The 25,213-nt window shown below is 43.3% G+C and overlaps 1 protein-coding gene across 12 annotated transcripts in view; it reads left to right on the forward strand.

Annotated features, from left to right (window-relative positions):
* LOC308124668 (oxysterol-binding protein-related protein 7-like) overlaps positions 1-23,588 on the forward strand; it is a 31,517-nt gene extending 7,929 nt beyond the window's left edge. Inside the window, exons 1-24 of one of the 12 annotated variants that reach the window (XM_080487841.1) lie at positions 2,843-3,002; positions 3,423-3,730; positions 5,149-5,369; positions 5,972-6,112; positions 7,349-7,402; positions 7,478-7,591; positions 7,694-7,861; positions 9,565-9,706; positions 10,169-10,287; positions 10,375-10,464; positions 11,341-11,494; positions 13,407-13,540; positions 15,370-15,462; positions 17,219-17,396; positions 17,474-17,548; positions 18,379-18,593; positions 18,680-18,817; positions 18,899-18,962; positions 19,034-19,112; positions 20,545-20,689; positions 20,773-20,923; positions 21,892-22,018; positions 22,095-22,217; positions 22,471-23,588. In XM_080487841.1, the coding sequence (XP_080343967.1) occupies positions 5,202-5,369; positions 5,972-6,112; positions 7,349-7,402; positions 7,478-7,591; positions 7,694-7,861; positions 9,565-9,706; positions 10,169-10,287; positions 10,375-10,464; positions 11,341-11,494; positions 13,407-13,540; positions 15,370-15,462; positions 17,219-17,396; positions 17,474-17,548; positions 18,379-18,593; positions 18,680-18,817; positions 18,899-18,962; positions 19,034-19,112; positions 20,545-20,689; positions 20,773-20,923; positions 21,892-22,018; positions 22,095-22,217; positions 22,471-22,579 (2,781 nt within the window). In that variant the 5' untranslated portion in view covers positions 2,843-3,002; positions 3,423-3,730; positions 5,149-5,201 and the 3' untranslated portion in view covers positions 22,580-23,588. Of the gene's footprint in view, positions 1-2,677; positions 3,281-3,363; positions 3,731-5,148; positions 5,370-5,971; positions 6,113-7,348; positions 7,403-7,477; positions 7,592-7,693; positions 7,862-9,564; positions 9,707-10,168; positions 10,288-10,374; positions 10,465-11,340; positions 11,495-13,406; positions 13,541-15,369; positions 15,463-17,218; positions 17,397-17,473; positions 17,549-18,378; positions 18,594-18,679; positions 18,818-18,898; positions 18,963-19,033; positions 19,113-20,544; positions 20,690-20,772; positions 20,924-21,891; positions 22,019-22,094; positions 22,218-22,470 lie in introns of those variants that run through there. The other 11 variants (XM_080487842.1, XM_080487840.1, XM_080487835.1 and 8 more) reach the window with 11 other exon arrangements.
* The last annotated feature ends 1,625 nt before the right edge of the window (positions 23,589-25,213 follow it).

Genomic DNA, 25,213 nt, shown 5'->3' on the forward strand with positions numbered 1-25,213 from the left:
TGGACTTGACTTATAAATGTTAAAACATTTACACACTGTCACAATACTGACCCCTCCCATCCTGTTCAATCTGCCCACTTACCGACCCACACTCATCCAGTAACCCAGCAATTGTCACCCACCCACCCTCGTCCAGTGGTCCGCTTGCCAGCCCCCTCCATCCCTCAGTCACCCAGTATCACTAAGGCCCCACTTACACAACAACGAAAACGAGTGTCACCACAAAATTGTCACATTCGAGGTGTCCGTTTACACGACAGTGGTGCTCGGAATCCCTGCAACCGTCACTTTTTCATAACGGCTCCCAACGTGGAACTTTTCTTTCATGCTCGCAACTCCGCGCTGCAGAGACAGCTGGGGGCGACAGAGTGACGTTACTGCACATGTGCAACTCCGCTGTGGTAAATAGTTCTTCTGCTCATGTGTGAGTAACAAACATGGCGGCCTCCATAGTGGCATGACTCCCAGTCCAGATTCTAGTTTTGTCATCCATGTTGGTAGCTTTATAGTTGAGATTCTCCTCTAATAGCATCAGATCCCTCATCAGTCCATACGGATGTCGGGTTCTCTCCATCGTGTTAACCTACACCAGGGCTCGGCAACCTTAAACACTCAGAGCCATTTGGACTCGTTTCCCACGGTACAGAACACACTGGGAGCCGCAACACAGGACCACATACAGTCCAGTTTCATCCTGAGTGGGCCAGACTGGTAAAATATTACTATAATAACTTTTAAATTTACACCAATAAGTTTTCTTTGTTGTGGTCAGTGTACGTGATGAAATTGTTATTTTTAGAAGATCAAACAGTTGTAACTGAAAATGCATACGATCTCAACAAAGTCAGACTGGACGCTTGTGTGAGGAGATCCTCCGTCTCCTCGTCTGAACAATCACAATTTAAAAGCAAATAAAGATCCAGAGGCTCAGAACTCTTGAAGTGAAGCATAAACTACTTTAGGAAAGGTGGAGAACGCCGGGCAGCAGAAGTGGAGATAGTTTCAGGATCGTTCTGTTATGGAAGTGAACCCAGAATGTGGTATGGATGCAATCTTGTAGCACCCGCGGCCCGGCAGTCTGAGGACACGTAATGCGGAACTCATGGAGGGCTGCTGAAGGGAAGCTGCGATTATTCACATCTCAAAATCTCCTGACACCACAACGTCTGAATATTCTAATAATCGGGTCCAGCCCAAGTGTTTTGGCCGTTTTAGTGTCGCTCAGTTTGAAATTCGCCAGCAGAACCTGTCTGTTGTCCACTTTTGGCAGGTTGTCCTCATTAAGGTGTGTTAACAGTTAAATATGTGTCCGTGCACAGTGACGTGTCCGCCCAGTACAGGGTGTCGCTCTTGCCGGGTCAATTCATTAGAGGTTCTACTGTATTATTAAATCGCCTCTATATATGCAGGACATGAGCTTTGAACCATGAGGGACTGCTGTAGATTTCAATGTCATTCAGTCGTTGTGTATTTCTGCATTATTGAGCAGCTGTCTCTGTGGCAGTGAGCATGAAGCATCGTTCCTCCACACATAGTGACGATCGTCACTCTCAACAAGTCTGCAATATTAATATATCCTATATATTAGACTGTCTCATCTGGTGTAAACCCTCCTGTTAATGTTCACATACGCCGCTTTGCGCACTCTGGTTGTTTTGTTGACAGGGTTTATTGAAATGTCGGCGTTCCACAGCCCCGCCGTCTTTCGACGAGGTTCAGACGCTCCTCTCAGTAACAGGAGAGGAGGAGATCCGGGATCTGGATGCTGCAGTTCGGATTGAGAATGTTTTTTGCGGTGTCACAGATAAAGGAAGCTCACGGCTTCGGACGGCCGCGGAGCTGCTGCAACTTCCATGTTTTCATGCCACTATTGTTACGTAATGACGTTACATCCCAGCGTCGTTCGCGACCTACATTTTACTGCACTCTCTGTGGTGGGACCGTTCAACACAGTTGGGTCTGGGTTCGCTTTGCCTTACCATACCGTCCCGGCCCGCCCTGCTCAGGGATGTCCTGCAGGGGGCTCACAACTCAAGGAGCCGCAGCAGAGGGACGAAAGAGCAGCAGGTTGCTGACCCCTGGTCTAGAGTATTGTTCTCTGCACACATGTATGCATGGTTTCATTACCATGCATGGTTTCATTACAAAAGCAAGAAACAGCGCCTCCTCGTGGCCTAGCATGGCTGTCGTGGCTGTCGTGTGAAAGCAACCCTTTTTTAAAATGGTGGTGTGACTTGAAACGTTGTTGTGTAAACGGGGTCCTTGATTTATTCTGCGTTCTCGTCCCATTGGTCCATGATTGGTAGAACCGAGCCGTCCAGCAGAAATTCACTCGTTTACAGATCAAACCTCGTCTACCGGCTGCTGGTGCTGCTTTGACTCTTCATACATTCCGTTCTGTCTGGGATTCACTGTTACCTGCAATCTGATCCTGTCAATAACTGTTGTTCTGGTTGGATGCAGTGTGACGGCTGAATGAAGAGCTCCTGCGTTAGCGCTATGTGATTGAAATGTTCTGTGATGCTCCTGCTCTGTAAAGTTTCTTAAAATGGCTCGGTTGCAAAACCAAATTCCTCACAGATGAGGAAAGTGATTCAACCTTCACTTTGCCCTTCGATCTCCAAGTTCCACACCTCGCAGTCATTGTGATAATTGCCTGCTGTCCTCGGACAGAGCTGATTAAGGACGAGGACTCGGTGTTTGTGAATGCTCGGCGTTTGTGAGCCCGCCGTGCGATGACAGAGTGGGCCGGCCTGTTTGGTGAGCTGCGACGGGAGGCTTTTGACTTTCGCCCCACCCAGATACCTGCTGGTTTGATATGCACTGGCCTGCCGAGCACGCCATCACTCAGCTGTGGAGCAGCAGAAAACTGGTGCAGAGAGTCGACGGCTCTGCTCTATCTTTATCATCTTTGAAAGTTAGTCTCTACGCTCACTGCTCAGGGAACATTGACGTCTGCAGGTCTGTGTTGGAAACAGCGTCTCGGACGTCACGCCACACAGGTGAACGACCTTTATTATCGTTGCTATTTATGGTCTGTTTCATAGACTTGCAGCTGTAATCCATGTTATGTGGGTGAAAGTGGTGCACTGTTTTCTATTCTCGTACCGCAGAGAGAATCTAATCTTTTATATTTCCTGCAATTCCCCTTTTGAAGCGAGTTAAAAATATGGAATATGTTGTTTTCCTCAGGTAGCATGAAACACAACCTTACATCTCATTGATCTGTCTTTTTAAATGATCATGTCTTTGAGACGTTAATATTTGATGGATCTGAAGAGTTTTCCACTCGTTTTCTAAGCAGCGTTTCACTGCTGAGGGTCTTCAGGTGATGTGCAGGACTTCGAGCTGCAACACAAACAGGAAGTCATCGCTATTATCTTGGTTTTGTGAAAACATGCTGACGCGATAATGGCTGCCAGCCCGCAGCAATGAGCGTCTCGGGGAATCTGGTCGAGCTTCTTGTGACTCGGAGCTGAAATCTCAGCAATGAAGTCTTCCTCCTGCGCTGAGGAGGGGGACGAGCAGGAAGAGCCAGCGAGTGATGGACGATCTGACTTCATGCTTCTGGTCGTCTGCTGGACAAACCAGCTGCTGATGTTTACCACTTAGTTTTCTTCGACGTGCACTTTGTTTCTGTCCCGTAGATAAGATCAAGCAGAGAAAAACTTGTTGTGACATTCAGTGTGAACGTCTTTCAGGAGCCTTGAAAATGGAAGATAAATGGCAGGTGAGACGGTTTAGTCTCCGCCCAACGGGTTGAAATACCGGCTACTTTTTCAACAATAAACAATGTTAATCTGACGCCATTATGACTTTGAACTACGAAACCTTGATGCTCCACTGGAAAACAAGACTTTTCCAGTGGTTGGAATCAGTTAATTGTAGGTTTTATTCACATAGACAGATGAAGTTGTATGTTTTAAACAAAATGTGATAATTGCAGCCAAGGACGGGATGAAACTGAAATAAAACTGCAGTTCTTGAATTTTTTTTGTTTTGTTGCTCTTTTTATGCAGTTTTCTGAACAAAATACTTCATGTTGTGACATTATTACATTGAGGATATACATTATGTACCACTGAAGCATTTTACTGGCAAGTTGTTTCATTATTGGCTTTATTTTATTTACAGTTGAGATATTTTTGGCAGATACTCTCTCATTGATAACATAAGCTTGAAACATAAAATAAGTTTCATGTTTATTCAGCTGTTTGAGTGGAAAAAGTGTCAGGATTTCTGCCTACGTTTCACCTCAGTCTTAATTTCCAGATCATTTATATTAGCATTAGGGGATTGTGTTGAACAGGATATAAAAAGACTTAAAGTTATAAATCTTAATGAATTTAAGGCTGAAAAATGGTCTCATTAGAATATAACAATCTTTCTTATTAAGGAAAGAATTAGAAGTTCAGATATGTTGGTGTGCACATGAGTCGGTCTGATGAAAAGGACTCTGTATGAAGAATTTGGTCTTTATAGTTAGTATATAGCTAAATAGACCAAAATCATACAAATATCACCATTTAGAGATGAAAATGTTTATTTAATGGTGTATATCTCTCTGTTACAGGATTTCTTTAGTGTTGTTAGTCTGAGCATTATTAAAGATTCACAGTATGATGGTTATTTAAAAAGAAATCAGCCTGAATGAGTGGACATACTCATTTGTTACAAATACCAGTTTTAGGTTGCAGCAAGTACATTTTTTTAGATAGTGTTTTTTGTGAATTAATGGTATTTATTTTCACTTTGTTTTCATTCGTCAAAATCATTTTGAATTTGCACAGCATTGAAACGTGATTCCTTTCAGTCTTATCAATATATTTTGTTTAAATATTTTCAAGAAAAATTGACTTTTATAGTAGAATTTTTTCCATTATTGAAATGCACTGAGGAATATTATGATCTCTCTTTCAGGAATCATAAACCACTATTAACTGTTCAAACTCTTCACCACACACTTTATATGGTGGGATTAGGCAGTAAACTGACATATAGGAACATTATGTATGAGATTTAAGGTTATAAAGGTCCGTGGTAAGTATTGTTTCTGTAGTAAAAATGGAGTTTTCTTGCTTACGATTGTTAAAATTAGTGAGTTTCGTTTGTATTTTTGCTTCACAGTTGCTTTGTTTCCCTCCGCAGTGTTGTGTGCTTTGCCATGAGACACGCCCCCCTGTGAAGCCCCCCGTCTGTCCATGCAACGCCATCAGCACTTCATCGCCCCCATGGACCCTCAGGTGTGCCCGCCCCCTCTGAACAGCAGCCAATCGCTGAGCAGCTTCCTGGACAAGTCCCCGGTCAGCAGCTTCAAACCGGGCCACTCGCGGAACAGCAGCTCGGGCTCGACCAAACACCTGAAACAGGTGAAGCAGCAGCAGCAGGACGTCCACACGCATCGCAGGGTCTATTTTTGTTCAAATAACTAACATTGTTTACATCTTCATAGGGAAATCACTGAAATCTGTTTTAAATTAGGGCAAAAATAACTTTGTTTTGAAGGATAATTTTTTTATCTATTTCAAGAACTCTCTGTGGGTCTCACTGTTGGATGAGAAGAAAACCAAAATGCATGCTCTGCTGAAAATGTTGACTTGCTTGATAAAGGGTTAATGTGGTTATATAGGGCTGGTTGAGACATGAAGAACTTGTTTGTTTATCCACTTCTGATGAACCACTGGAGCACATTTCCAAAGCAGACTTGTTCCAAACGTATTTGCAGCAGATTCCTGGTGAGGCTCCCAGGAATGCTTCAAATAGACAGAATTTTTAAAAAATCGTCCACATTCCTTTCTTCTACTGGGAAAATGTTCACGGTGGTGAAAGTTGACCTTTGTGACCTCAGTGAAAACCTTGAGGGGTTTTAACTGTCAGAAGAGGTGAATTCCTCCACTGCAAACCAAATGAGTCAAACATATATGAAATGAAAATGAGTGACTGTTCAGATGTTCCTGTTTCTTTCTGTCAGTCCGGGCACTGGGAGGTGATGGACGACCTGCAGACCGCTGAGATGTTGGTTCCTGGATCATCTCTGGACCTCAGCATCCCTGGAATCTGTGAAGGCTACCTGATGAAGAAGAGGAAGTACCCACTCAAAGGCTGGCACAAGGTGGGCAGAGCTCCAGCCACACACCTCCTCAGACCTCCTCAGACCTCCTCAGTCCTCCTCAGTCCTCCTCAGTCCTCCTCAGACCTCTTAAACCTCCTCAGACTCTTTAGCTCTCCTCACAGCTCCAGGTTGCCTGAGGAGTTTGTGGCCCACTGTAGTTTTTATAAAATAAAATGTGAAGTGTCTTATATTTTTTCATTTGTTAAAATAAGTGTAATTTATTCCTGTTTAGTGACACATTAGCCTATTTTTACTGACCTACCAAATGTTAGTAGTTTGCTTGGTCTCTTCTGTACGTCTCTGATTTGAATGAGTCTGTTCACTTTTCTTTTTCTACCAGTGTCATTATTAGTGGTATAATGTTCATTTTAATGATTAAAAGTCTAATAAAATGTTCATTATAGATAGATTGATGGATACTTTCACAATCCAGAGGGATTAATACATAATTTCAAACGTTTGGTGTGAACAGTATTACTATCAAAGTTTGGCGGGATTTAGTGGTTAATTTCAAACGTGCCGCTAAAGACGCAAATAAGTAAGTAGGAGGACAATAATGTCTCCTGAAAGGTCAAACTCTGACCTTCAGTTAACAATTATAAAGTATAATAGTACAGCAGCTACACAGAATAAGTACATCACAGTTCTTGAATCTAATAGAATAAGGTATGAAACTAATAGGATCATTCATGAGGTTTGTTTGTAAATGTAGTTTTATAATTTTATGATGTGGATGACAACATGCGGTTCAGCTTTAATCTACCTGGACCTGTTCACTAAGAGGATTTAATGCATAAATGAGAATATGAGTTAAAGTATTATCTACTTTGCCTAAAAGTCCTCTTAGGATGTTTGGTTTTGTGGTTGACTTTACTGTATCAACATTATAAGAAGTTTTTGCTTTTTTGGTCAAATTTCCCAAGAATCCCTCAGAAATCTAACTTTTCCTATCTAGTTCACACGTTTTAAGTTTTCCTACCGTTGCCGTGGAAAATTGTATTGTTTTCAAAATGTTGCCGGTAAATCAAGGCCATTTCACTTGAGACATTGTTGAATCCCAACACTTTAACCAGGGTCCCTTCATTGTGAGACCACAGCACTAACCACTACACCACTGTACCTGCTTTTAAAAGCTCTTTACATTTTTAAGCCTCAAACCTTTTAAAAACGGAGGATTTGACTCTTCTTGTAAGATGGAGATAAGATGTGTCCTGACTGTGTCGTACGTCCTTCCAGAGATACTTCCTGCTGGAGAAAGGGATCCTGAAGTACTCCAAGATGCAGCAAGACGTACGTACCTTCACTGGGAAGCTGTTCTGGGACTCTGAAGAAAGACGTTAACCCGGCTCTGCCTTTGTGTTGTAGATTCAGAGAGGGAAGCTTCACGGCTCTCTGGACGTCAGCCTGGCCGTCATGTCCGTGAACAAGAAGACCAAAGGCATCGATCTGGACACTGGGGACAACCTCTACCACCTGAAGGTGGCGCACTGAGACCAGACCACGTGTCCCCAACGCCGTCGCATGACCTTTAAACCAAACTTCTTTCTCTTTTCCTCTTGGTGTTTCCCTCCGACACGCCAGGCGAAGAGCCACGACATCTTCTACATCTGGCTCACCAAACTGTGCGCCCACCGCGTGTACAGGAAGAACGAGGCCATGAGCGTCCATCGCGGCGTCCTTCACGCTCTCTCCTTGGGCCAGGGCAACCTACCCGCCATGTCGTCTCTCGCCCAGCCGAGCAGAGCCACGGTCAGTCCGCGTTCGTCCAGCTATCGTTTTGTCTTTCTCCCCAGGACGGCGCTGACGCCATCTTTGTTTATTCAGTGAAACTCCAAACGTCTTTTGTGTCCTTCTAAATTTCGTTCTGCTCAATATGAATGAGTCTCTTTTAACAAGCAGGTTCTCTTCCAGTTAACACTCATTTCATTGCTTGTTTTGTTGGATAACAATTCTTGTTAAATACACTTATGTTGCGCTTTCTCAGCAGTCCTCAGAGTACGGAACGCTCTTTGTAATAAGATAACTCTGTTACTCGCTGACGGTGGCGGAGGCCACGTAAAGACTCCACCGTCCGTCTGAGGCGACGTCCATGTCTCTCGGTCAAGGACAGAGACGGAGGTAGTTTGGTAATAAAAACCAGCAGAGGAGGAATGTAACCCCCATTTTTTTTTAATCATTTAAGTTTTTTTTAAGTAGTTTTCGAAATGGGTAATTTCACTTTTACTCGTACATTTTGACCCCAAGTATTTTGTTGTCTGTTCAGCTCGCCCGGTTTGTTGTTCACAGTAAAGTGAGTACGAACTGAAGTATGTACGGATAAAGTTTGGTTAGTTAGTGACGCTACGAACTCAGAAGATCAACGTCTGCTCAAGTTGAATTAGATTTACAGTTTAATATGGTATTTGGTGGAGCAGGACATTTTATCTCTTATTATATCAGCAGACAATGTGCTCATTCTTCAATTAAGATCGTTTACATGTTTTAAGTTTCTATAGAAAGGAAAAAGATGAGTTTGTCATTTTGCTGAGCGTTTTGCGTGTTGTGGATTCGTGGTTTCTTTGTTTTTTTCCTTCATTTCTTTTCTTCCCAGTTGAGCCGCAGTGTGTTTCAGGTGAAGAAAAACAATTGAGTTTAGAATTTGTGCCTCTTATTGTGAAAATCTTTTATTGACTGAACAAAGTTTGCAGTTTAACCCTCCCATAAGCTTGTGCGTGATGCAGTTCAGTATATTTTCTATAAAAGGAAGTTAGAGCAGAGTGTCGCTGAGGAGCTCAATTGTTTCTAGAACATTGTGAGAATCCCGACACTTTAAGTTGGTTGATTTAAGTTACGTGGCTTTTACTCAGTGAAGGAAAAAGATAAATCATAGAATTCACAACTTGTGTACTAAAACATTTTATGAGCTGGTCTGAAACCTGTTTGCACCTTCTACCTCCTGAAAGCTCCGAAATATTATGGGAACTAAAAGTTGATTAAATTAACTATAGTGTGAGACAATAAGGAGGACTGGCCTCCATCAAGGTGCAAGTTTTACTCAAGTAACTTTTACTCAAAGTACATTTTGAATCAACTAGTTTTTTTTGCTTTTACTCAAGTAGATTTTCAGATGGGGACATTTACTTAAGCAGAATTTCAGCAAAGTTATATATTTATATTTGATAATATTTCAGGGGCTCTGTTCCCTTAAACAAAAGCACACGACTTTATCTTTCATTTTAGTCAACAAGTTCTTTACAAGCCACACCAGTGTGACTTTAACATCCAACTGTTCTGTGGCGTGAGGATAGAGTGAGCATGTGTTTGAGGGTCGTAAAGTGGAGGTAGTGCGACCTCCAATGCGAAACCAACTTCATGAAATTTACTTTTTGAAAATTGCATCTGTATGTGATTTTTTTTATTTTTATTTGTTTGAAACTGGTGGATGACGACCCGATCTGTGTTTGCTCCTGCAGCCCCCTCACTACGCCAGCTCGGCGTCGGTGTACGTCCCGGAGGTGGCGAGCCCCGCCCCGGCCGTGGCCTCCAACCCGGCGGTGACCAACAAGGTTTCTGCCTGGCTGCAGCAGACCCACGACATCGACTCCACCTCCAACGGTGAGAACCTATATAGATATAGATAGATAGATAGTATTGTACCATTTATGGCTTATTTGCTTTCAGAAATACATTTCTGAAGACCGTATTTCTGAGCCGGCGCACGAGGCCCCTGTTGAGTGTGCGCTCTGGGCAGCTGCCAGTGTTTTTGTGTTTGTGTCAAATATACTTAATATCTTATGTTTTTGTGTCAAATACACTTAATAATCTTTCCAAATGAGTCAAATATACTTTGAAATCCAATCCTTCAAATCAATAATGCTGAAAAGAATAGTCGTGGACGAGTTGTCCAGAGTCACACAGACAAGTTGTCCACGGTTGCAGTTTTGTGGACGAGTTGTCTGTGTACACACACACACACACACACACACACACACACACACACACACACACACACACACACACACACACAGTAAACCCACCCAGTACACTCCTGGCTGACCTTTGACCCCTGTGTGTCAGACCTGACTCGCTGCCAGGCGGAGCTGACTGAACTGGCTCAGCTCATCCAGCGGCTCCACTGGCTGGAGGGCGGCCTGCCCATCACCAACACCGACCTGGAAATGCGCATCAGCATGCAAGTGAGTCCTCCGTCGTGACTTAAAGGCTTTTATTCTCTCGATAGTTTCAGTTTTGATTTCTCCTCACGGTTGAAAACTGTTTCCTAGAATCTGTCTTTGGAAAAACCCAAGAGGAAGACGGGCAGAACGTTGGGTCATGCCAGGACGATGTCCCGTGTTGAAGCTATGGGAGGAATGGTGAGAACCGCCGTGTCATCCAAGCCCCGATTTCTCTATATTCATTTAAAACATATATATGTATTATGACTGAAGACAAGGAGGAGAAACTGATAATTCCACCAGTTAAAAAACAGTGTTCATATCAGATTATCAGAAAAAGATCAGCTGCCTGCTTTCTAGCTCTGCTTTTCTAACCTTTGACGAATGACCTGCAGTAAATATAACTTCCTTAAATCTGTGGGCTTTTTTTTTGTGCACCATTGTTTGTTCTCGTGCACTATTTTCCATGATTAACTATCTTCATGTTAACTCCTGTTAGGGCAATTTTATGGAGCATAATAGTTTGTTTTTTTATTAGAAAATAAAGTATTTCATGACATTATTATAAAGAAAATCTGTGTTAAAGGGTCAAACCGAACCACAAAGACTTATTTTATATTTCAGAGCATGAGGCTACTAAAGACAAATGATTATGAATTATCACCATTATAATAGTTCCGTTGAATAATTCCATATTTTAAAGCAAACGCAGTAGTATATGTTTCATGAGAAGTTTAAAGTACAATTTGTCCTAAACTCTCAAGCCTCTGCCTCTACCCTCTTGACTCAATGAAAAGCTGTTTCATGCATCATGTCTTCAGTTGTTTAACAAAATACTGTTAGTTTGGAAGAAATGCGGTGAAAAGTGACCAAAAACAGGTTTTCTCAAAGTGAGGCGGCAAAATAAACCACAAACTTAATGTTTGACATAATTCATCAACATTTTCACACAGAATTTCTGATATTTGATGTTTGGGGAATTTAAATCTTGAGTGACAGAAAGGTGAACGCTTCCAGGCCTCGTTGCTGAGCGGTCTTTAATCTCCTGGGTCTGACGTCTGATTGTCTCTCCAGTTCACTTCCAGCCATCTGAGCACCAGCAGCTCCGGAGTGGGTTCGTCAGTCCAGTCCATCCCGGACTTCGTCTACTCTCAGCTGTCCAACCCTCAGGTCACGTCACCGGAAGCCAAGAAGCTCCACCAGGACATCTGCACCGTGTCTCAGAGGGGTACGAACACCCAGCACCTTCCAGAATCCATCATGTCTGAGTCCATGAGAGCTGCTCGTTTCCAAACCAGACTCCAGGGCTGTGAAACGTCATTTATCGTCCTCTCGGTATCAACAGCCTCAATATACACATCGCAAAAGACTGACTGATACTTCTAGTTCCCATGCACTGTGGCCAATCGGATGGAGTTCTGCTGCACTAAATGCTTGGAAGAGGCTTCCTTCACACTGCAGGTCTTGACGCTCCGATTTGTTCTGGTGATCGTTCACATCAGACCGTGTGAACGTTATTCGACCCCAGATCGAGCGCATCGGCAGACGGAGGCGTGCGTCACGTTGAGCGCACGGTTTACAGAAGTAAATATGAATGTCACCCTCGTCAGCGACAGGGTTGCCAGATTGGACTCACCATTTCCAGCCCAAACACAACATAAAACCTCCCACCTCAATGGAAACTATCCCAAATCTCAACCTCTGTAGAAATCATGTTAAAACGCGTCATAAGCACACAACTGCACTAAATAAACAAGTAAAAAAGGTAAGAGATTTTGGCTCCCCAATTGGAGGAGACCTTCTCAATCTGGCAACACAGATTAGCGCCAGGAGATCCATTTTCAAGTGGTTGCACAATAGAAGCCCACGACAAGGGAAAGGGGAAAAAAAGAGCAGAGCTTTTAATGTTTTGGCAGAGCCGCTGCCTCCGGCGCAGATTCTCGTCTCGCATCACTGGCGTGGACGTCATATACCTGTGATCTGACCATTCAGACAGCGGTCACATTGAAAGACATCAGAGACGTGTCTGATTTGGTACCAGATGTAATCCAGGCCTGGGATTTGGGTCACTTGTGAGCAGAAAATCAGGACTGGGTCTCAATTCCCTGGAGTGTGAACGAGACTTTAGTGAGCATTGTGATACTAGAAGAGACGGAGACAAAGACATGTCCCCGAAAGTCATCTTCACACTTAACCTTCCTGCAGTTTGGTTGCTCATTTACAGAAAAATGACGCCCCTGAAAATGGCACTTGTACATCATTTTCTGCCTAAAACAATTCCCAGAATGCAATACTTCAGAATCGAACTCTTTCTTGACCATGACATCCTTTAAAGTCACGATTGTTCTGCTGGTGCGTAGGGTAGACAGGCGACGATAACGGTGAAGGATTCCAGAGTTTAACAGCACTTCTTCAACAACGTGGCATCGGGTGCAGTTATGAGTCACGGAGAATGTTTTGCTGTCATTCACGAAAATGTTTTTGTTTCCAAAAGCGTTGAGCTTGATGGAAGTCGATGTAGTCAGATAGGAAGTTACCTCAACAAATCCAAATTAAAAGTCTACATTTGTATTTCACTTCATTACTGCAGCTCTTCGCAGCAGTGCAAAGCATCAAACTGGAGGAATAATTATTTAAAAATAGAAAAATCACCAAAGTGTTGTGATGTGGGTCCAGTCACTGCTGGTGTAACTTGGAGGCAAGAGAAACAGCACTGTTATTTGTCACAAAGATAAACGGTTTAATCACAAGGACGGCTGCCCAGGAGCACTTATTTTGAAGGACAAAATGTAACATCGACATAAATGTTTATGTATTCATGATACTTGACGTTATCCCATACTGTATTATACTGTTATTTAGTTATACTAACTAGACTTGGTTCTTTCATGCTACAAGACAAATTCTAAAAAGCACTTAAATCTCACTTATGTGACTTAATTTAAAATCAACCACAGCTGAAAGAAGAATCTGAGAAGATCCGACCTCAAAAATCTCATCACTTCTTACTCGTATCTGTTCGTTATCAAAGTCCTCAAGGTTTCGACTTCACCTGTTGACTAACCGAGCAAAATCAGGTTTTTCTGCACTTTACATCATCCACAAATGTAAGTGTGTGTGTGTGTGTGTGTGTGTTGCAGTGCACGCCTCCCTGAAGTCTGTGCACGAGGTGCTGACCCTGGAAAGAGAGCGACTGCGTCAGGCCTGGACCGGGCCGGACATGAGGCAGAACACCTCGCAGCAGCTCGCCACGCTCTGCAGCACGCTGACCGAGGTAACACCCACACCCACACACACACACACACACACACACACACACCTACACACACCTACCTTCAGTATCGACCTGCGGGGAACAAAGCGGCCCCGCCCTGCAGCCTGTTGGAGCCTCTTGTGTTGAAACTGTTGAGCAGGTTTGGGCTGTTCATGTTATCACACGTCACCGCTGAAGGAACACGCCTCGTCACTCTGCTCTCAAACACAGAATCTCTCAATCTGAGCCGTTGGCTCGGGCTTCTGAAGGTTTCCCACTTGCATGAGCTTTGTTCGGAGCTGCTCGCTTCCATCCCGTCTGCTGCCTGTCACTTCATGTCTTTTGTTTTCGCCATGGTTGCTTGGCAACAAACTGTCACTAACTTCACGATGTACGAAAATGACAAAACATGCAAGTCACTGATGACTGCTGTTAAATTCCTCACAAATTACCGGCTCAAGAGGAAACTCCCCGTACGTTCACTATGTCGGAGAGAAGAAATGTTGCTCGGCAGCCAGTAAAGTATACTACAGTATAATACAGTATAGTTCAGACAATATTGGTTGTCACACGCAGAATTCAAGTTCAAAAGTAGTCCACTGTGCATTTTTATTATAAAATATAATCAAACGCAATAACATTTGGTTTTTCAGCAGCAATTGTAACAAATAAGTGAATTCTAATTGTCCATTTGTTTGTTGCAGCCTGGATTTCTTTGTTGCTTCCAGGAGGATGGAGGAACCTGAGCAACAATTTAAAAGTTTTTAACTGAATATTTCATATTTCTTACTAATCTTAGAAATGAAATCAAAGTTGCATCTCTGCCAGAGCAGTAATGATTAATCTCGTCTGTTAAAGCAGAATAAGTGACCTGTTTAGCGTGGCAGTTTGTGAGTTGTACAGCAGTCTTAGCCCCGCCCCCAAATGCTCTGATTGGTTGAGATGCAGCATGAAGCCAATTGCAAATTAGCGCTGCTCAAATTCCTCCTCCAGTCTGATTTGTGTCACTTACTTGAAGCAGTGAACTTGAAGCAGTGAACTTGAAGCAGTGAACTTGAAGCAGTGAACTTGAAGCAGTGAACTTGAAGCAGTGAACTGGACCTGCTGTGCAGTTTAAAGCTCCAGTTCAGTTTGTGACTTCAGCAGACAAACTGATGGTGAATTTGTTAAGGTGCTGAGATCTGTAGGACTCGTGTGTCATGAGAAGCAAAAGGATTTAATGGTCTGAAAACTAAAAACCTGTTTGCAGATCTGATTTTGAAATTCTAAAAAAACCCCACCAACTGCACATGGAGAACACAAGTGTTCAATGTGACTGCACCAGGAAGTAGAACTTAAAAACAGCAATTTGAACTTTTAAGGTTTTGTACAAGACATTTAAAAGGGATTTGGACTTTTTCTTAATGCATTTTAAAAAATTCCCACTGAAACAAAAGGTCGTGTTATATTTAGAATGTTTGTTTCCGCTGATGAGTTTGACTCCTGCTCATCTCTAATGTCTGAGAGCTCAAAACAGACACTTTATTTCCAGCTTCCTGCAGATGACAAGTGTAACCTTTGATTATTTTATGTGATGATTTGAGGAAAGTAGGGAAATGTCTTCCAAAAGTTAAATCAGCTGGTGGAAAAAAGCCTTTAAGTAAAATCTTGAGTTGCTCTTGCCTGAGAATCGTCTCTTCCACTTTTTCCAAACTCCTGAAGCTGAAGGTGTGGGTTCTGTCTCTGCTGTCCATGCAGTGGTGGCCTCAGTTGGTTGCATTAAGAAGTGTGTTTTGCCGTCTGCATGTCTTTCTTATGTTTGACCTTGTGTGTTTCCTCTGCGTCTCTCCTGCCTGGCTGTGTGTGCGTAGCTTGACATACAGTCTCATCTGACCAAAGTCCACTCGCTTTCCCTGTCCTCTGACTCTACTGAAGAATCCTTCTGCACCGTCCGGCCGGACCAGGTGTGTACTGCTTCTGCAAGCCTGTGAGTTTTCGGGAGTTTGTGTGTGTTTCTTGTGGTAAGTGGGGTATATTCATGGTAATCTTTCCAAATGAATCTGAAATCTGATGGTTAGAACTCCAGTGGTAAAGAATTTGAAGCAGTTTCCTCTCGAGTCTGATCTGCTTCAAAGTCACAAATGCAGACACACGATGACTTGGGTCTAATAACACACAAACCATTCCAATAATTCATGTGTTTGAACACTGATGGTGAGAAGTCACGGTGGTGCTGGAAAAGGGGAGTGGACCTGGATTTATTCATGGTTTGAGTCTTGTTTACAACTATAACAACATTAAGTTGTCAAGTAGCTGCTGATCAGAACTTTTGGATTCCGGCCTGGATTCTGACCGAGTCACTCAAAATTAGATTTGATTTCTTTTAAAGTAGTTTTTCAGTGTGAATCTTTAGAATAAACCAGCATTTTGATAGAACTCAAACATTTAGAGATACTTGAATTTACATGGCAACATTGTTCAGTCTTCATATTTTCAGACTTGTTTAGAGTCAAATCCCTAATTTTTGCCATTTTCAAGGAATGTGTGAATAATCCACAACGTGCTGTCATCAGATGTGATGACGATGCAATTGCTTGATTTTCAATTTTCATGTAGTAAAGAATAATTCAGAATCATCCAGGACAAGTTGATCCATATTTAAGAAATTGTAGTTGAGTCACGTGCTTCCTGGAGTAGGTTTACTTTCATGTTCAGACTCATTTTTATTAGTTCACTTCTGCTGAGGTTCAGATGGTCAACACCCTGCAGGACACACTCCCCTCCATGTTGGTGAAAGGTCCAAACCATGACACCCTTTCCATCATGTTTTACCAAAGAAACGATGGGCAATGCAGTTACTTCCCAAAATGTCATAAATGTAGATTTTGTTTTATCGATCTCTCATTTTTGAAAGTTTTACTCTTTGGGGGGAAAAAAGCAGTTTTTTGAAGGTGGTAACTTCCCCCATGGGCTCCTGTTTGTCCAATAATGACAACAATATTTGATAGAACCATTGAAACAGGTTGACCTCTATGAGATGTGACCACAGTACTAAATCATCTCCATTTGTGTAACTTGAATGACTTTGGAAGCTTTTCTATGCTGATGAGATTCTACTGTATTGATGGAAACTCTTTAGGGCTCTTTTAGTTGGTAGATTCAGGATGTAAAGCTCACTCAGTAAGTCCGAGTTATTGTATAAGTCAGAGCAGTTCTAAACATGGCTGAATTTATTCCAGCTCCGCAAACTCCAGATGTCAGTCGTCTGAAAGTTAAACCCCTTTATCCAGCAGCACTGTCAGCGTTTGTTGGATTTGGCCAAAGTTGTAACATTTCAAGCTGAGCACATCATGTTGGTCTCTTTTTACTCTAATGCAACTTTTCACAACCAATCAATATGAACAATTTTGAAATTTTAAAAGCTTCAGACATGATTTTATACCAATGTAACTTTGTCAAAAATAGTCCCATCAGTGGTGTTTTAGAGGAATGATTTATTTCGATGCCGTTGGATTTGTGGCTGAGAGTGTGCTCACAGGAATGTTGGAATCATCGTGTGTGTGTGTGAGCGGTTTCTGGTGCCATTTTTCTTTCAAGCTTCCAGCTTGCGTTTCATTCGATTCACCGTTTGGCCGACGGTCTGAGCCTTCTGATTCCCTGTAGAGGAACAATTCACCCGATTGCTAAGAGAGGCTGTTAAATATTTTGCGTCCGTCACAGCGGACGCCGTCCTCGATCCGCAGTCACCGCGCGCCTTCGGTGGCTGACTCCATGGCGGAGTACTTTGACGCCAGCGAGGTGATCATGTGCGAGACTTCCTCAGAGGCCGAGGCGTCGGACGAGTCGGGCCTGAGTGACATCACCACCACCAGCAACTCCGAGCCTGAGGAGGGTCACTGTGAGTTTAACTCACCAACGCAGCAACACTTGGCCTACATGAGTGAACACTAACAGTGTTTCCTGTCTTCTCTTCAGCCACTGCCACCCTCAACTACCGAGCCAGCGTGAATAACGAGGCTGAGAAGCCCAGCCCGGCGCCCACCGACACAGGTAACAGCAACACCCCGGCTGGGGTCGGCACGACGGGCTTCCATGTCCCGACAGCAGCTCTAATTAAGGCTGAAGCTTTAAACCTGTGCAGGTGTAGAACGATGGTCCTCCTGGAAAAAGTGACTCATTTGAGAGAAGCAATAGCAGCTGATGGGTAAAACTGCAAACTAAAGATGCATAGCATCAAGAGATGTTACTAATAAAACCGCTCCAGCAGAGGCTCTAATCTGGCTCTAATCTGGCTCTAATCTGGCTCTCTGGATGACCTTAAACAAAGTGTAAAAATGGCATTCAGAGCTAAAGTTTTAGTGAAAGAAGTTCCTTTTTCTAATTCATTTCAGTGAGAGTAGAAGAAGCAAATGAGACTGTCAATGGTAATCGTTGAGATTTTAACTATTCCAATTCCATTTTTGATTCTGCTTAATGATTCGTTTCTTTATTGATTCTCATTAGAAACCTGCAGTATGAACAGCGGCAGACATGCTAACGTTGCTCCTGGATTGAGATTCACTCCAGAGCAGATCAAAAACACGACATTCATTCAAAGTTGCTGCTGCTGTGGGCAAATGTTTCTGCACATTGCTCGTATTTCCTCCCTTTGATGAAATGCCCACTTGTTTGCAAACTTGGCAAACGATTCCAAGGAATTGAAACACTGGGAACGGGTTCTCCACAAGAACCGGTTTTGGATTCCCATCCCTAAACGAGAGCCAGAACTCAACAGCAGCAGGAATTTCCCCAACACCAGAATCTCAGTGACGAAGTGAATGTTGTGTGGGTCATTAGACGTCATCGAGGCCTCTTCAGTGTTTGATTTCCTCGTGTTTCAGGACGTCGCACTGTCCTGCCGGCTCCCGGAGCAGACAACAGCCACATCGGCATCATGACCATCCTGTACAACAACATCGGCAAAGACCTGTCCAGAGTGTCCATGCCGGTCGCCCTCAACGAGCCGCTGTCTCTGCTGCAGAGACTGAGTGAGGAGCTGGAGTACTCGGCGCTGCTGGACGCCGCCAACCAGATCGACAACCCCTTCGAGAGGATGGTGGGTTACGTCTACTCCGCTGCGCTAAGCTAACACTGAGGTCTTGGCAACGTGCAACAGTTCTGAGCTGACGCGTCCGTCTTCAGGTTTACGTGGCTGTGTTCTCCATCTCCGGCTACGCCTGGGCCTCCTGGAGGAATCGCTACAAACCCTTCAACCCCGTGCTGGGAGAGACGTACGAGAGTCACCGAGAGGACCGAGGTTTCCACTACATCAGTGAGCAGGTAACCGTCTGAAAAGCACTGTTAACTCGGCCTCGACGTCCAGCTCCCGACACACTGTAAACCTGCGGTCTGCACATTCAGGTCAGCCATCATCCGCCCGTCTCCGCCTGCCATGCACAATCAGAAAACTTCACCTTTTGGCAAGGTAAGGGTTCAGTGAGGAGAGCTGAATCAGGCTGAGGGTGGAGTCAAACCTCTTCTCTCCTCTCTCCTCAGATCAGCGATGGAAGAACAAGTTCTGGGGGAAGTCGATGGAGATCATCTCCAGCGCACAGGTCAACGTTTCCCTCCCCAAGTGAGTCTCTGCTGCTCTTCATTACAACCTGTCAGGTGAAAGGCTGAGAAAACATCTGGATCGCACCGCCACAGATCAGCCATAACATTCTGACTCCTTCATGGGGCCCAGGAGCCGGTGGGACTTTAGGACTCAAGGGCAGTTTTTCCCCGCAGACTTGGTGTTTGAAGGAAACATCAATTCGTTTGACAAGGATCACATTGTGACGGCAGCACAACTAGTTCAGTGTCTCCAACACTACTGCTTTGTGGGTTTTTCCCAGCCTGCGTTGGTCATTATTAAAACGGATTCGCGTTAGTTTATCTCCAATGTGGTTTGAAAATATCAGCTCCAGAGTGAAATCCAACTGTTGAGCTGTCCTGCGTTCCGTCCACTCTTCCTCCCAGCTTTCATGGATCGTTAATATTAGCAATGGACCAAACGAGGAGTCCCGTCCGTCTGAAGGATCACACAAAATGGGGCTTCGGTTTGTTTCGAGGATTTGTGTCAAATGATTTAGGTAAAGAAGACATCAATATTTATAGATCTGTATTTTTTTTTATAACAGAATTTAAGACTTGTGGACTAAAAACTCAAAAGTCATCATTGAGAAATTATACAAAAGGTTTATGTTTATATGTATATATTAGACTACTCTGGGAGAAAGAAGCCTATATAGTAATTCCAGAAAACATATGGCAACAACTCTGGTAAGGAGTTCCTTACTATGGCGGGTTTTGCTGAAAAAAAAGTATTTCATTCCCCCAAACTAGAAATCAAAATGGCTCCCAGGTGTCCTGCTGGATGGAGTGTGGGATGGTTTCATATATTTTGGTCTCGCTCAAATTTTGAAAAAGACTGGAAGGAGGTGTAAGAGTTGATTTCAGAAACCTTCGACAAAGTGCTGGAGTTTGTCGTTCTTGTCAATGTTCTTGTGAAAACTTCGAGTCTGTGCAAGAGAGACTCGTGCCTTGTACCAAGTAAAAAAAAGTAATAACCAGACGCTGCAGTGGCGGGACCCACCCGCCATGAAGCTGCTTCAAAGCTTCAGAAACTGGATTCCTGGAATTGAGATTCTGACTTTTACTTACGAGCGCAAAAGGAAAGAGGAGAGAACCGTCTGTTAGACTGAGTCATCCACTGTAACCCGTTTCTTTGTTTTGGTCTGAGGATTACAGTGTTTTTACAGTGTTTTCTTTTATAATTGTAATTATCCTCAAATGTTTTGTGTTTATGCAAAATGTTTTTTTTGGGGGGAGGATTCATTTGATAAGTGCAGATTAGATAATAGGTCTTAACGCTATGATTGATCACTTCAAATCTGTATTTGTGTTCCCATTAAAGTGCCTTTTGAAGCTCTGAACAATCTCGGTATGACTGCAGTCGTGTAGCGACACTGATAGACGTGAAGTGAAGTGAGCCGTCGTCGGAGTAATTCTGTCTCTTTGTGCAGATATGGTGATCACTATGAGTGGAACAAGGTCGTGACGTGTATCCACAACGTGCTGAGTCAGCAGCGCTGGCTGGAGCACTACGGCGAGGTGGTCATCACCAACAAGAAGAGCGACGCTTGTACCTGCAAGATCACGTTCGTCAAGGTCAGAACAGGCTCGTGGCTCAACGTCAGTGAGACCAGCCCCTCTGTCGGCTCTGTCTAACCACCGTCCTCGTCCCTCATCAGTCTCGCTACTGGAGCTCAGACAACAGTAAGAACGAGGTGCAGGGCGTCGTCCTGGACCGGGCCGGACAGGTGGTCCATCGCTTCGGAGGCCTGTGGCATGAAGGCATCTTCTGTGACACTCTGCCCACACCGAAATGCATCTGGAAGCCCAGTAAGTCACATTTCATCAAACCCAAGAGTCTGAACCTAAAACTGAAGCCGAGCTGAAGAAACCTGAATGAATTGATGTCGGCCTGTAATCTTCAATTCTAGACTATTGGTAATAGATCTCTGACTATGGTTATGGTTTGTATTCATGTGTTGCTGTTCCTTATTCGTCTTGCTTTGGGGCCTGATTCATAATGATTTTGTTTTCTGTTTCTAATTTTTCTTTGACTTGAATCTTTTTTTATTTTTGTCTTCACTTCTTCAATCTGTTAAAGTATGCACGGCTCATTCAGATTTTCATGTCGTTGTCATTTTTAGTAGTAGTATTGAATTTCTGGTTCAATGCCATGTTAAATCCCTTCTGTTTCTTGTAACATGATCTCCAATACTTTTCTGACAAAGCCCTTGTCACTTTCCTGAGGTGCTTAAATATTAATAAGTTGGTTTTCAATGTTCCCCTTGACTATAATGTACCGTCTCACTTTGTCTTTTATCTCATTTACGGTGTCAAATTGTGTTGCATTTGGAAGCAAAGTGAATACTCCCCTCCATGTATGAACTATAGAATGCATTTCTAAGTCCCAATTCTTTCAAATGTTCATGCTCCTGATCTGATAAATTCTTTCTTGTAAATAATCTCCCTTTTCCTTTTTTAATTTTGCCATGACCGTCCGTCTTTTCATTGGATTATTCATCCAATTCACTTTGAAAGACACTTTAAGTTGGTTATGAAGCATCGAGTCCTTTCTTTAGGTTTCCCTCCTCATTTTCACGGACACTGAGAACATGACCAACAATAACCTCAAAACATTAACAGTCTCTCATTCCTTGTTTAGTTTATCTTTAAGTCTGCTCCAGTATCATTTAAGGTGTTTGGTTTCCTTCAGGTGAAGCAGAAACCTTGACTTTCGCTGCCATTTCACTTGCCGCTCATCTGGAAGATGTATAAGACATATTTAACTCTCCTTCCAGACGTGCAGCCTGATGACCACTTCGAGTTCTACGGTTTCTCCCGTTACGCCCGGGAACTGAACGAGCTGACGACAGAGCTGAAGGCCGTCCTCCCTCCCACAGACACGCGCTACAGACCAGACCAGAGGTGCAAACTTCTTTCTGTCTTCACCTGATTGTTCAAACGTCTGCTCTGTGCTCACCACACCTCTGCTCCCCGCCAGGCTCCTGGAGGAGGGCAAAGTCCTGGAGGCAGACAAGAAGAAGGACGAGGTGGAGGAGAAGCAGCGAGAGAGGAGGAAGGAGATGGCAAAGAGAGGGGAGGAGCACAAACCCAGGTTCTTCAGGTGAGACTCTCTGCTTTGGAAAAAAGCTTCTTTTGTACAGCTGGAAAATTTGCAGTGAAAAACATTTAGTCAGCCTGTGTCCAGATCATTGTTCTGGAAATAGTCCTCTGCAGAGGCATTTCTATTTATTCCAAATGACGTTTTCACAATGCTTTAACACCTTGCACGATGAAGGTCTAGTAAAATGTGATGAAGGGAAGTGTTACGAAGATGATTGCAGGTCACTGAGGGTGCTGTTTGTATGGTTTGACAGAAAATCTGTGGACGAGGCTGGAAGAGAGGTGTGGCTGAACAATGGGACCTACTGGAAGCTCCGCAAAGACCCCGGCTTCTCCAAGACTGAAAATCTAGACCTGTGGTAGGCCGTTGGCGGACCACCGGTAGACCGTTGGCGGATCACCGGTAGACCGTTGGCGGACCATCGGTAGACCGTTGGCGGACCACCGGTAGACCGTTGGCGGACCACCGGTAGACCGTTGGCGGACCACCGGTAGACTGCACTGACCAGCTGAATTGAAAGCAGCCGGGTCCTGAGGACTCGCAAGCGCCTCTCTTACCAAACACAGCGAATGGTTGGATTGGACTTTGGCATGCCGTGGCAACCGCAGAGCAAAGACCCAGAGGCGTGGAGCAGCGAGGACTCTCAAAGCATACATGAACCTCTTCTTGGTGTTTTCGGGTGCCGTGTAGAGGTGAGGTGCCTCTATGGAACTCATGAAGACTGATTTGGATGAAGCCTGGTGTCTCTCCTGTCACTCGCCTACCTCTGCATGTAAAAACTGTATTTAATCAGAAAGTTGACACTTGAATTCTACTTTTTAAAACATATTTTTTTTTTCTGTGGCCCTTTAGAAAATGCTGGGTATAAATCAGGTTTGATATCTGAGACCTGTGTTATGTAAAGTGTCTCAAGTCTTAATTGTGGGATGAATGTCATGTGATGCCACTCTTTTGATAGTTCAGCATCAGTGGGAATATTTTCAACCAGTGTTGCTGTTGACGATCTTCTGACGGCGGGGATGAGATGAGAAATGGAGGGAACTTTGATATTTTACAGGTGAACGGGTGTTGTCCTGCTCTCTTCTTCAGTGGGTCTTTTGGTATCAGCTTGTTTGATTACCTCTCTTTGGGTACATGGGTGTCTGCAGGATTAGGCGTCCTTCCTCGCCTGTGTGATTGGTCAAACATGAACTGATGGAGAAAGAGCACGTCTCTGACAATTACACCCCCAGTTGATGCAATGAAATACTTTTTTAAATTGATGTTTCAACGATAGATTTTTTTATGTGGAAAAGAGACTTCTGTTGAATCCCTATGAGATGTTTTTTTTCTTTGTGGTTTAGTTTCAAATAAAAGGTTCCCTAATCAAGATTTTTGTAACGTTTTTTTTACCAAAATAATTTTCTGTTTAAGAAGTTTTACCTATATCAAGTGTCTGTTTTCAGCTGTTTGAGACATTTTTACCACTTTAGCAGTTTTACTATCTTCAGCTGTTTTTAGCTGTTTCCACTAATTTCAAGCTGTTTTAACCACTATAGTCTTTTTCCCAGCTTTTTTTTTTTTTTGCCATTTTTATGGAATCAAGTCATATTAGCTGTTTCCCTTTCCCAACATTTTAGCAGTATTACTTTGTTTTTACTGTTTCGGCCTCTTTAACGGGTGAATGAAATGGTTAAACCAGAAGCATTGGCAGTAAAATTGAACGATTTCCACCATACTGAAAGAAAGTTTTTCCTCCGAGGATTGTCTCGTTTTAGGATTTATTGTAGTTAAACCTTTCTGGAGGTGTTGGAGACCAAAATGAAGAGATCATGGTGCAAGTCCTTCATGAAGCCGTTTTCAGTTCTTGATCCCTCCACCAGGTGGACACTGTTCACCAGATTATTTAACATTCAACCACCAGCAAAGTCTCCAGTGTAAGAAAAACTCAATTTGTTTATAAAATGTAACAAATAACTTGAATTCATGCTTAAGTTTGCTCGTGAAAAGTGAGAACTTGCGAAATTGTGTTGTCCTTGTAAGAACTAAATGGCCGTAATGGTTTCGATGTAGCTTTGATGCAACTTTGCAGTCAGTCTGGTAGATTTCACTGATATGGGGTGTTGAGTTATCTGTGACTGACTACAACCATCCAATAATGAGATTTTTCTGCAATTTCCAGACTAACTGGTCATCCTGTGGACTGGCATGGATTGTCCAGCGGTCGGGTTTTGGACCACGGGCTGCATGTTTGACAACCATGAATTTAGTTTCTGCTGCTGACACATGTCATCGATTTAGTCTGTATTGATTGATTTTAAAGTGGTCAGTTTCTCAATGTGGTCCATAAGTGCCAGGTCTTTCGCGTTATTCTTGTAAATGAGGCAACATGATGAAGTGATTCCAGTCAAAATTCACCACTGAAACACTCAGCGTCACACAGGAAGGCCTGTGGGGGGCGTTGATGGACAGGAGGGTCTGGACTAGTTTTTCTCCATGCTGTTGTTATAACCACTAGTGGGCAGAACTAACATTGCCGGTAAATGGAAAATTTCTTTTTTTTGTGAAATCCTCCTCTTGGTTTGTCTCCATGTTAACATGGCCAGCATTAGTGATGATCCACCTTAAATGTTTTTGTGTGCTTTTAAAAGATTAATTGAGGATCTGGTTACGTGACGTTTCGAGAGAAAACTAATGGTTTTTACATTTTTGTTTCATAAAAGTTTTGTGTTCACATGGCAACGTTTTGAAAACCATGTCCGTTTACATGAAAATGGTAGAAACACTAAAAGTGATGTAGTTTCATGTTGGGCCACTAGTTGGTGCTGTTGGTGGTTTTTTGTAATGAAGCCACAAACATCCAGCAGAGAACAATGTGCTAAAAACATTAACAATAAGAGTACACGAACGATCTAGTTGACAGCCGACCAAGTTGGATTGTTATTATGGTGACTGTCAAAATAAAAGTACCACGTCCGAGGAGAATATGGACTGGGTGTCATGAGGGTTGCCAACTG

The sequence above is a fragment of the Lipophrys pholis genome (assembly GCF_963383615.2).
Source record: "Lipophrys pholis genome assembly, chromosome: 19".
NCBI lineage: Eukaryota > Metazoa > Chordata > Actinopteri > Blenniiformes > Blenniidae > Lipophrys > Lipophrys pholis.